The 13,115-nt window shown below is 32.3% G+C and overlaps 1 protein-coding gene across 1 annotated transcript in view; it reads right to left on the minus strand.

Moving 5' to 3' along the window:
• CNTN5 (contactin 5) overlaps positions 1 to 13,115 on the minus strand; it is a 1,361,366-nt gene that overhangs the window by 148,961 nt on the left and 1,199,290 nt on the right. The window contains exon 15 of the mRNA XM_059185809.1: positions 10,947 to 11,122. Coding sequence (XP_059041792.1) covers positions 10,947 to 11,122 — 176 coding nt within the window. The remainder of the gene's footprint in view (positions 1 to 10,946; positions 11,123 to 13,115) is intronic.

A 13,115-nucleotide genomic window follows, 5' to 3' on the forward strand; every position in this document is an offset into this window, starting at 1 on the left:
TCTCCAAAATTTCCTCTTCCTCCTTTTACAAGATAGAAAACATTCTTGAGAGGCTACCTACTGAGTTATTAATTCTGGAGTTGTAAAGTTCACTTTCGTATTGTAATATGATAAAAATAGTGCATGAAAGAAACTAGAGGATTTTGAAAAGCTAAAAGCTAAACACATCATAATACTTACGCATGCTTAGAATTTAACACAAAACAGATGCAGAAAGAGAAATTGCCAAATAAAAGTAGAATTTCAAAGATGTCTTGAAAATAATGGCCTCTCAAAAACCAACTCTTTGAAAATCACTTTGAGAAATAATATAGGAGTCAGTCTAAAACACAATACTTACATATCAATAGTGTTTCAAAATGTAAACTTAACCATGTTTGCTTATAAAAATCCTAAACCTTATGTGATATTAGAGAATAAGGACAGTCTTTTATTTACTAAGGCTTTCAGAAACTAAAAAGAATAATCTTCTTTTATATATTATTCTTACAGGCTGGAAATCCTAATATCAAGGTCTTTATTATATTATGCATTTCATCCCTCTGAAGGTTAAATTATATCCCCTGGATTCATAGATACATATAGGGTACTTCTCAAAAATAACAGAAAACTTATAAAACATCTCAGCATTGTCACATTATGATAACTAGAATCCATTGTGTGTTTCTCTTTTATTATCAACTCCTGTGGTTATTATAAAAAATTATTTTAGTACAATATCTAAAATATTTATATTTTCTTGTGAAGCAAAATGAATAAAACTATTGAAAATTGATGTTCCTTATATCTTTAATAGAAGTTAGAAACTTTCCTTGGTTAACAATAATAAAAAAAATTTAGATTTAGAGACCATAGTTGACATCTGTTTCTAAGTGACCTACTCTCAATGGTGGGTTTTTAGTTTATCTACTCCTACCTTTGCTGATTCCCTTAGCAACTCTACAAATATTTATTTATTCTCTAAGATAATTTCCTCCGAAGAACAGTTGTGACCCTTGTACTCTACATTCTTTGCCTCATTTTCAGCAGTAAAAGCAATGAATCATAATGCATCTCATAACCATTTTGAGAGAATGTTCAAAAGACTAAAAGAAGTTGATAAAATTAGGTTCATACACTATAAAAGGATACAATTACAGCAGCCAGAAGAGTGAGCTTTAACTAATGGGAAAACAAACCCACAGAACATCTGAAGAGGCAAATACAGGAGGATATTTTAAGATGTTTTTCAATTCATTCTCAGCAACTTTTGTAAGATTTTATTTTTTTAACAATTTGGCGATTTGCTCTTACAGAAGAGAACAGACGGTTTTAATGTTTTAAAAGTGATAAAATAAGTAAGGTTAAAAATAGGCTGAGTTCCCAGCTAAAGAGGTAAAACTATAGAAAAGAAACAATCTCTTTATGTCTTCAATTTTCAAAATGACATAGTGAAGAATTACAGATATTATTCATCATATCTTTGTTTTGAAACATCAAACCATATCTGGAACAGTATTCATGGCAATGAAGTTTTAAGCTCAAAGAAGCTCAAATGATAATGGTAGCTGTGTCATAAATGTGCCTGTGTTGCCCCTTCATCTCTCTCCCTTTATGGGCTGAGTGCTTTATATATGTATTACTTGCCTGACTCACAATGTTGTTGTATGAGTTGAATGAAATAATACATATAAAAGAGGAAGGTTAAAAGTTCACTTCATGATGTAGAAGTCAATTTATATATTTTAGCCTAGGTCTTAATTGTATGATGAAACTACTTTAATTTTATTCTGAAATGATTAACTGAACATTTGAAGAGCCTGGTTGAAGAGTCTGATTTGTAGGTATGTCTTTAAAAATATACATAACGAGCATATTTTTGGCTAAGTGACAGGAGATGGCTCATGATGGTAGTTTACAAATATGAGGAAAAATTTTTCATATTATAAATGTAACCACATAATCATAGTATAAGCTTGATAGGAGTGAGTGATTTTAGATTAATATATGCAAATATTCCCAACAATGGGAATAATTGACCCCAAATTTTAAATCAAATGAAGGATATTTACTATAATTTAACACTAAGTTTACTGAGAAAAAAGAAATTTAAAATATTATATTCCTTTCCTTCTTTTCTGAAAAACAACCACAAATAAAAACAAAACCAATTCCTACATCATACTACATCATAGGGTATACTTCTTTTTGAAAAGAAGTAAATGAAGTAATATTTGAAAATTTAGCATGTTGCCGTATATCTTATAGACAGTGGATGACAGCTATTATAATTATTTTTATTATTACTCATCTCTGTTTCCAGTGCTTTCTCAGTTGGCGGCATTTGCCAATATGGATGTCTAAGGTCAGAGTTTCAGAGAAACAGTCTCTGAGATGCAGACTCAATTAACGAATGACTTTGGGATCAACATTTTTGGAAAAAATGAAGAAAGCGGAATTGAGCAGGGTGAGTGTTTAATTATAATGCATTCATAGCAAGGGTTTCAGCTTATCTTTTATAACCATCCCTAGACATTCATCATCCCAATACTTGGGCATGGACTGCAGAGTTGGGGCATAACTTGAATCAGATATCTCTTTTTGGCTAAGGGCAATTCCCAGAGAGGGGATCTGGTGAGAGGTAGCAACCACGAATAGTTTCAATGGCTTGGGAAAGGAGTACCTCACTTTTGAAAGAAGAATCTGGGCAATACACCATGGTATCTGCCAAAAAAGTCTATAGTATCCTCAATTAAAATGGACATAGTTAGTTTCCTTCCTAATGCAATTCATTTGAGCAGGCTCAGAAATCAATTTGAATATGAAAGAGAGCTAAATACAAAAAAACAAGAGGAAGACAGAGGTATTTAAAAAAAAAAACTGTCAAGATTTGAATAGCATCCTCTTAAAAAATAAATAAAAGCAAACACCGTGTGCAAATTGGAGTATTGAGAAAAGAAGAGTATTAAGCTTTGATGTTAATTTAGGTGTTCATTTCAGTAACTTATCTTGAACATTTGATATGCCTAGAAAACTACAATCTGATGATTTAAAGAGACTTTTATTTACTTATTTTAAGCAGTTTAGTATATATATACAAGATATTTGCTGCCTTATAAAAATAATCTTTATTAGATTGGGATGGGGAAGTAGTTCCAGAGTCAAAATCCACTGATTACTCATCCATGTACCATTGCAAGATAATTGATAGAAATTTAGAGTAATAATGATTCATGATACAATGGAAATTCTGAAATGAAACTCAAAATATTTGGAATATTTTGTGTGAAAATTTATATTAGAAGTTTGTTATATATATTTAAAAACTAGTAAGTCTAAGTAATTCATTATTGAAAGTGATTTAGAATTAGATGACAATTTATTTTAATAAACTGAATCAGTGACATAGTTGCAAAAACCTATTGGGGTCTACCAATGGTCACATTTCCAAAGAAACAGTCACTTTACTCCAGATTAAATTCATCCTTTGGTTGGATTAAAAACAACCAACCTAAAGAGAATGTAGTATTACAGAAATACCATCAAAATTAACATACGCATGGAATGGAAAAATAATTTTGGAGAAAAACAAAACTCCCAAAAGGAAAACAATTATGGAATCCTAGATAAGTAAGCACTTCTTTTTTTGTTTTTGTTCTGTTTTTTGTTTGTTTGTTTGTTTGTTTGTTTCAGGTAAGCACTTAATCTCTGGAAATAGTGAGCTAATAGCATATTTAAATTTGGAGTTTATAATCCAGGAAAGCGAATTCTATTAAGAAGTAAGGAGTGTTTTCTATTTCTCATTCCCCGCTTTCCCAATCTAATAACTTGAAACATCCCAACTGGCTCTGAAAGTATGGTCTTTTATCTCTAGAAAGTATGGTATTTTATCCCCTGAGAGATCACAGAGCACAGGTTATTGATTGATTTTTTCCAGCATAGCCTAACTAAAATTGCCTTTCTCTAACAAGAAGTTTTATTTTTCTTTTCACACTCTCTCAGAAAAACAAACAAGTAAACTTGTAGTTCTTCACTAAAAAACATGGAAGAGAAACTAGTAACTTCTCATATCATCCATATGCTATGAAAATGTATCATAAAGGTAAAACCACTGTCAAAATGGACCTTTAATTGAACAAAAAGGCTCTGTATCTTCACTATAATACCACACCCAGAAAGTTTGTTTCTGTGGATTATATTCAAATGAACAAAGCGAGTCCTGTCATTTGGATGGCTTAAGCTGTCTTTTTATACATGATAATGGTGGAAGCATTACCAGATTCTGCTCCATTTGACCAACTATGAATCAGAGTAAATGGAGGTGGGTGGGTAATCAACATGGGGTTACTACTCAGCTGTTACCCTGGTGGTATTATGACCCACAGATTACTCAGATGACATCCACGAGAACTAGGGAAGGGTCTTCTAATAATCAACTAATCTGTTACAACAACGAGATTTAATTATACTAAAAATCTCTGAAGTAATGCAATAGTTGGCTAAGCTGAGAAAATGCTTTACATCAGAATGTTTTTTCATTCAGCAGAGATTGACTGAGTAGTTATTTGGTGGACATCTATAGTACAAAGTAATAAAAAATAAAAAGCATATTTGTTTCTGGTTTTAGGGATCCCACAGTTTATCTTGTTTCATGAATGTATAAAATGTTATAGAATAATAGATTTTAATGGCATATTTTGTTCATGTTCATAGGACTACATGAAACATGTACGCATACTAAAGAAGATGGGCATTTTTTTTTTTTTTTTTTTTGCTATGGGAACTACAACTACTTTGAAGGAGTAGTGAGTGGGTGGGGGATTTTCTTTCAATCTCGCATAGACAAACTGGGAGAATGAATGTGGCACATTTTCCTAGAATGGTCTGAAAATTTTAAGGTCTTTGAGAATAATCTCTCTCCTTCTTAGAGACTGAGATTTGATTAGTGACTATTCTGTCCTATTAAAATGACAAAGTGACTTCTTTTGTTAGGTTAGGTAAAAGATTAAGAAAGAGATTATAAAGCAAATATGTGCCAGTCAGAAGTTTGCAGCCGAGAACAGAAAGCTGGTGGGTTACCAGGACATTGGGATTCACAGCAACACTGAGATCCAGGAGGCAAGTAATCAGGTGATGAGGAAGGACAAGCCCTTTGTCAGGCAGGGAGAAGGTAGGGCTCAGAGTCCAGGAGGACATACTGCTTGAAAGTACAAATATTACTACTGAGTAGAATGAGCCAAAGAAAATGTGTGCCTTTGATAGTTACTGATCTTCTGCTCTTTCACAGATTCCCTGATTAGTTACAAAGACCTCCACGACTTAGACCTGCTAATATGATGATGAAGAAAGTACAACCAATGCTTGAGACGTCCTCAGAACTTTGTGCCTTAGCAAACCCTGGCAGTGTGTCTGATGATTTCATTCATTTTTACAATATTAATATTGACCCATCAGGAAAGAAAATGATACCAGCTGAGCATGTACAGAATTGGATTCTGAGACTTTTACAATGCTTAGGAAATAGATGTTAATTCCTAAGAAGGTAAACTAGGAACAGAAGTAACCATAATAGGAAGATTGACATAGGCTAAAACTATTTAGCTAATGTAAAATCCTTAAAACATTGAAGAATTTGTATTCTGGTCTCTTTTCATGTATCTAATATTCCATAAAAACCATGGATATGAATCAGGTATGTTCCTTTATGGTTTCTATTGTTGGTATACGGAGTATCATAGTTACTCTTATTTTCCAATGCTCTGACATTCAGATCTGGTTGGTAATGGAGTGGACTACTTCATAGAAGTGAGTTACTCATCACCAAAAATGTCCCATCAGACACTAATTTAAATGGAATATCAATCTAGGACAAGCCCTATTATCTCCAATATCCCTCACAGCCCTGAGATACAATATCTTTTCCTATCTTAGGCTGCCTTTTTCTTTCATCTTTTCCTATCCTGATGAACTCTATGTCAGGTGTCAGCTTCTCCTCAAATAATATTATTTTCATATAAGTGTTATGAGGAATTGACAAACTAGTGTGTGCACTATATATATATATATATATATATATATATATATATATATTAGCTGAGTACTTGGCATATAGTAGGTGCTCAATTCATTTGCTCGCTTTCTTCCAAAATAATAAAAGTTCACATTAATCTGTTTCTTTTATGGCCTCCAAGAATATTCAGCTATAATAAAAAAATAGCAACTATTTTTATAGTCATGTTTTTCTTGCATTACCTAATATTCTACATTATCTTTATATTAAAGACTAGAGTCAAATCATCTTTTTTTTTTAAATTTCACACAGTTTTTTGACATTGAATGAACTCATAGGGTCAATGAATATGGATAAGGTAAGCTTTATAAAAAAGAACCAATAAATAATGCAGTTTAAAAAATCACACTGTATTTAATCTTGTCTCCCTTATTTAGTACTCATGTGGCTTGGAAAAGTCTTGTGTTTTAGTTTCCTCATTAAAAAAATGGGGTCAAATATCCCTACTATGCCTTCCTGGTTATATTGTTACAACCAGAGAATTGGGTAAATATGAAGGACCACTCAAATAATGCACTTTTATTTGGTTGCCCATTTAGTTACGACTTAGTATGTTCAGAGAATTCACAATGGGAAGCAGACCATCCTAATTACAGATATTTGGGTTTTTTCTCTTCCAAAAAACAGAGCAAATTACATGCTGCCATGATATTCAGTGCAACTCTTCTTTGGACATTATAAAAATTAAAGAAAGTTTACATTTTTAATGAACAATTAGGAATTTCAAGTCTATGGAAAACAATGGACCACTAAAGCTCTCCATTAAGACTTCATCTTTGGGGTTATCTGGCCTTGCTCAGGTGCTGTCCAGACATCCTGAGAGTATTAAGACGTTCTTGCAGGACTCTGACTAACATAAGCTATTATGTCAAAACACAATTGAAAATGCCTTATTTGATAATAAGGTGGTAATTTAAGAACAAAGCTTGTAATGGTCAATTCCTCATTGCTTAACCAGAATGAATATAAAAGCCACAAGCTGTTCGATTCCTGCTCCCCAGAGCTGTCTGAACTATCTTTCTAAAAAACACAAATCTGAATCACATGAGTCCCTGCTACATTCCAAATACAACTCCAGTTCCATGGCTTGAAAATCAGTGCCTTTTACAATAAGGTCTCTGCTGCTTTAAAAAAAAAAAAAAAATATATATATATATATATATATATATATATATATATATATATATATACTGCCTTACAATGACTGTGTGCCCTCACTGTGCTGTCAGGGCAGGTGGTTCCTCACTGCTCCTGAAACATCCTCTAAACCCTTCTGCCAGACTGTCTTTGCTTTACCTACTCACTCTGCCTGAGATGCAGTTCATTCTAGCTCACAATCTAGCAAAATTCTACCTATCCAGGTCAGGTGCAAATTCTAGCTCCTGCTGGCCACATGCACAAGGTTCTCTGGGGACAACAGTTACAGCAGATCACTAGCTCTCATCCTGCAGTCTCTCTTTTTTTTTTTTTTTTTTTTTTTTTTTTTTAAATTTTTAATTTTTTATAAACATATATTTTTTATATACATATATTTTTATCCCCAGGTCTGTGAATCACCAGGTTTACACACTTCACAGCACTCACCAAATCACATACCCTCCCCAATGTCCATAATCCCACCCCCTTCTCCCCAACCCCCTCCCCCCCGGCAACCCTCAGTTTGTTTTGTGAGATTAAGAGTCATTTATGGTTTGTCTCCCTCCCAAAGAACAAATAATCCAATCAAGAACTGCAGTCTCTCTTTTTAAATGGTGCTCTCCTAGAGGAGAAGGTCCTTTACTTTGATCCTCCACAGTAGTTAGCTTGTGAAACTGAATTGAAATTAAAAACTTAAGAATAGCATCACTAATTTGCCAAATTTAGTTAATTCATATCATTGCCAAAAAAAGTGACTTGGGTGAATTGGATTAAATGTTTATATATGTATTAATGGATTGCTTGGACCCTTTTAACAGTGGCTTTAGTAATTTGGATTCACTTCAAATCAGTCAAATTCCTGGATTTGTAAAACACGGAGTAAGTAAAATGGGCAAGGAAAATAGAAAAATTTTCCATTATAGATGTTTTAATTTAAATTTCAAAGCAAGAGCTATTGATTTTGTTTAACTGGATATGATTATATGTTTATCTACTCACTCTCTTATAATGCAGTCTGAAAGCTGTTTTATTTAAAACAAAAGTGTACTGAAACATTGTATACAGATTTTATGATAGCTACACATAAACAGCTTAATCTAAAAAACAATGTGTAAAAAAGACACCAGCACAATTAGCTGAAAAGTAAAGAATTTCATTAAGCTATATATTATCAACTACGAGATGTCATTGGTACTTTTTCCCTCCCAGAGATTTGGTTGTTTCAGTTGACACTTTGCAGTGTTAATGTTAAAAAATATACTGCCTTTTCTTTTCTGAATTACTCCTCTTCAATCACCCACTGCTGGTTGAGGTCCCAGGGCAGTTAATCCAATCAAAGGCACACTCTTCTTTGCTTGTGTCCCTGAATTTGTTTGGTTTTCTTAGTCTGCTGTGCTAGCCTAGACCCCTCTGGTCTCTTTAATGGCTCTCCTTAGAAACTCAAAGTAGGCCATTAAACACCTTCCCTTCTGAGTGAGCTCTGTCCTGTCCCTCCTATTCCCAAAGTCTTCAATTGGTTTCTCAAACAAGATAGCCCACAAGTCCAGAGGCCTTCCCAAACCTCCCTTTTACATAACATTTTCATTTCTCCTTCTAAAACACATGATTTTAGGAATAGAATGGTTTTTTTTTTTTCTTTTTTCTTTCTGCGTCCTCAATGTCATAAAATGGAATTGTCTCCACTGTATGTCCTTGAAGCCAGACAAGGCCAAATCAGTATTTGAGGTAACTGAGAGAAAGGGGAAGAATTTCTTTTACACCTTGCAGGTTTGAAGCTTCGAAAAATTTTTAAGTACATATGTATTTCTCTTAATTATCCCAAGTACACTAAATATGATGAATGCTAAATTACCTTAAAGCTAAATACTTTTTCGCTTCTCAGTAGGATAATTTGCTTTTTCTTCTATTCTATAGTTCCTTGTCACTTCTAAAATCTAGAGCCTAATTTTAACATGGCTTGTAACCATATGGGTTTGCATGGAGTAAGGAGTCAATTTTGTACTATTTAAGGGCAAGAAGAGCATAAGTATAAAGAGAGAAACAGCAGGTATTATTAACTCCCAACCTTATGAAAAAGATAAACAGTAATTATTGCTACAAAGGAATGATATCAAACCACACTAATAATGTTTAAGAGGCAGAAACAAGAATTCATACAATTTTACCAGAATGATTAATTTCTTTGTTGGTATTTTAAAATAAGGGACATGTTTATATGAAATAAATATTCATTTTAGACATATTTTTACTTTATAATTTGATCACCCAAAATGAATGTTTACAGATAATTGTAAGAAGATGTATTTTGATGGTATATTTTTTGTTTTCAAATGTGATATTTTTATACCACATTTTTCTGCTTCTGTTTTGTTTGTTCACAATCTTGAAGAAATTGTTAACCCCACGTAAAGGAAAAAGAAAAGTCACAAATCAGAGGAAAATGAATTTAATTTAACATTCTCTAAATATTTTACATATAGCATAACCACTAATAATTAAAATAAATTTATTTAGTTAGATTAAATAATGCAGTTGGTAATTATTTCTTATATATAGTTTCTCCCATTATTTTCAAAGTAAATCAGGATGAAAAGATAAATGTAGAAGAAAATGTTTAATTTTGGTTAAACTGGTGAATCCAACAAAGATAGCTCATCCTTATTCTTCTACTAATACAAATTTATCAAATTCTAGAGTAAGAAGGGACCTTAGCAATTTTTGGGTGCAAGTCTTTCACTTTACTTCTCTATGAGTGTAATGCCCAGGAAAGCCAAGTCACCGGCTTTTTGTTACAAAGCCTATTAGGGATTGAGCTGATACTTGACCCAGAAAATTCCTGACTTTGGGTCTTGGACTTTTTTCAATGTATCATAGTACCTGTAAAATAAAATCCAATCTAAACTTAATTTTATTTGGTCTTACTACAGCTGTGGTTTTTTAGTGCTTCCCAAAGTGTTTAGAGAAGAATGAGTGGATATTAATAAGTATAAAGAAGTATTTTAAATTGGACTTGCACGCATAAATTGCATTTAGATCTATCTCTTTAGCCAATGTAAAAGGGATATTTCAGCCAAAATATCTGTTACCCCAGTTGCATCATCCTTCTCTCTCTCCCTTTGTTACTTTGTCACTCTTTTATCTTAAACAAGAATGTGGAGGAAGCAGGTCTTCTTCACTTCTTTATTGAGAACACTGTGGTGTTCTATACTAAAGGATTTGGTTCAAAAGATCCCCACTTCATTTAGTTGATTGCCACATAGATATTACAAAGAAAGGATTCGATAGGCAAGAAATGAATATACCTATGAAAGCTTATCTAAGGTTAGTGTGTATTTTTGACTATTGGTTGCATGTTTAAGCTCTGTCTAAGCTAATGTTTAATTCCTCTGAGGAATTAAAGAATTTCCAAAATCACTATTTCTTGAGGAGTAGGACAAGCAGGCTTATTTCATTTATTTATTGAATCATAATTACTGGTAAGACTGCTTAAATAACACTAGTATGTAGCAATATAACATCTAAGAAGTAAAGTGCAAATATTGATAATATTAATCAAGTAAATAAAAGTGGGAAAGAAGCCAGATTTGTAAAATGAAGTATTTTCAGTTTTTATTGGAATTAAAAAAAATACTTTCAATTTGATGTAACATAAAATAACAAAGTAATTGTTTGAATCAAACTGATTTTTTCCTAGATAAGAAATTTGAGTGTAAATTTTAAAAAGTATTAGTACTCAACAAATAAAAATGTATTAACTTACGGCCCTGATGCTTTCAAAATGTCCACCTTCTTTCTCGAAATCAATAGGCTGTCCTTTTAGTGTCCAGTAGAAAGTAACATCCAAACTAGCATCGTGAATTGCTTTGCAATTAAGGACAATGCTTTCTCCCACTGTTAACTCTGTTCTTTTAGGAGTAAGTTCTATTCTTGTAGGTTCTACAGAAATAAAAATATATTAATTAACATAATTGACACATAGTATTTCCTTGTATTTTATATTTTAAGTAATAGAGAAAAACTTAAACAAGAAATTTATGCAATGCCGTTGCTCTAGATACACATCTTTAACTAAGCTATTATTAATTAAATATTACTTTTTTGTATGCTAGGGCATTTTGCTATACTTGTGTATGGAACTGATGATTTAAAAGTTACTATTCCTTTTAAGAAGTAAACTTATGCAAAAAAGATAAGAAAATATATAACGATAAGCAACATTTGGTATTCCCAAAGAAGGAAATTACCTGAGATCATGACCTGAGCCGGGACCCTGAGATTATGACCTGAGCTGAAGACAGAGGCTTTAACCCACTGAGTCACCCAAGCTCCCAGAAGGGAAAATTTTTTTGAGAAAAAATGTGTGTGTTTAATTATTTAATGATTCAATTAAATTTTTTAAAAATAGATACCCTTTCATTGTGTTTAGAGCCAATAAAGGTTAATATTGCTATACATCTAAAGGTTATTTAAGCTAGTGATCAAGTAATTGAAATATGGTATTTTTAATAAAGTAGGGAGGGGATGGAAATAATTTTGACTTAGTCCTTTTTCCTAATTAGATTTCTAATTGTAGATATCTCAAGAAGACTGACCCAAATGATTAAAAATTAGGTTAATTTTCCTAGTCTAGATCTGCTTTTGGCAATAGCATAGTCTGATGAAGCATCATTCTTAACCACTCATAAGATCCTTTAATATGTGACATCCTTCCAAGCAGTCAGAGAGGAAAGTACAATAGCAGAAAAGAAATGTAAATGTTACCATTCTAGAGGTCAGATATTCTGTTTGGCTTTCTAAATTCTGGCTTCATCAGAGAAGACAGATAATCACAGCATACTGATTGTAGTTTAACTTTGTGAGAAATGGAATGTTCTGAGTAATTAAATATTCCATTCAACTTGTGATTAACAGAAACCTTTTTTGTTATTATTTTTAAAATGTCTGTGAATTCAACATTGCTTCATTATGACAAAGATTGTTTAGCACATAAGGCACAGACTAGCAGATATAGTCAGATTCCCATTATGTATGCTATAAATGAAGGCATCATTTAAATTATCTTCCTTTCTTCATCTTTTCCTTCCTTCATCCTTTCATCTAATGTTTGCTTCTTTTCTAAAATATCAGCGTACTGGCTGTTTTAATGACATTTTTATTTCTAAAGAAAAAGAAAACTTAATATTTCTATATTTTTATACCCAGGTATGATTCACTATTTGATACATGCCTACAGGGAAAAAGTTGATTGAAGATATAGTTCAGTTGGAAAAATTTTTCTTTGCCAATTGAAAAATTGAAAAATTGGGATTTTCTGTCTGTACTAAAGAATGATATGTAGTCTCAAAAAAATGTTCTAGGCCAAAAAGAAAAAAAAAGTTCTAGGCCAAAATCTAGTACATGTTTGAACTAGAAAACTAATAGAAAAATTTAAGTGGTAATATTTATAACACTAAAAAGTGACGGTGCTTAAGAATTCCATTGATGCAAACACCAAAGAACAGGTCAGGTAACCGTTTACCTGATACACATTCTGACACCACAATGTTTATGTCCTCCTTCCGCTACTCCTTTCTGCCCCAGACCCCAGTTGCAGTGATAACAAAGGGATATTACTGATTGATGTTAAAATTAATCTTGATAGAGGAAAAATATTTTTATATTGTTGGAATACTTTTGGATTTTGAGACATCCAGTAAAACTTCAGAAAGCTTTATCTCCTTCACATATTTTGTTTCTAATATTTCTAACATTTATATCCTCACATATTTTGTTCTAATGTTAAGTTTCTACCAACAAGGTGTTCTTTTCTTTATGGTCTTCTAAATAATGGAAAGGGACAATTTGGATGTGTTAGTTCCATCTTTGCAGTGTATCTTATCAATAGGAGCATGCAGACACATATGAGCAAACACATTTTACATGCATATTA

The sequence above is a fragment of the Mustela lutreola genome, chromosome 1 (assembly GCF_030435805.1).
Source record: "Mustela lutreola isolate mMusLut2 chromosome 1, mMusLut2.pri, whole genome shotgun sequence".
Classification (NCBI taxonomy): domain Eukaryota; kingdom Metazoa; phylum Chordata; class Mammalia; order Carnivora; family Mustelidae; genus Mustela; species Mustela lutreola.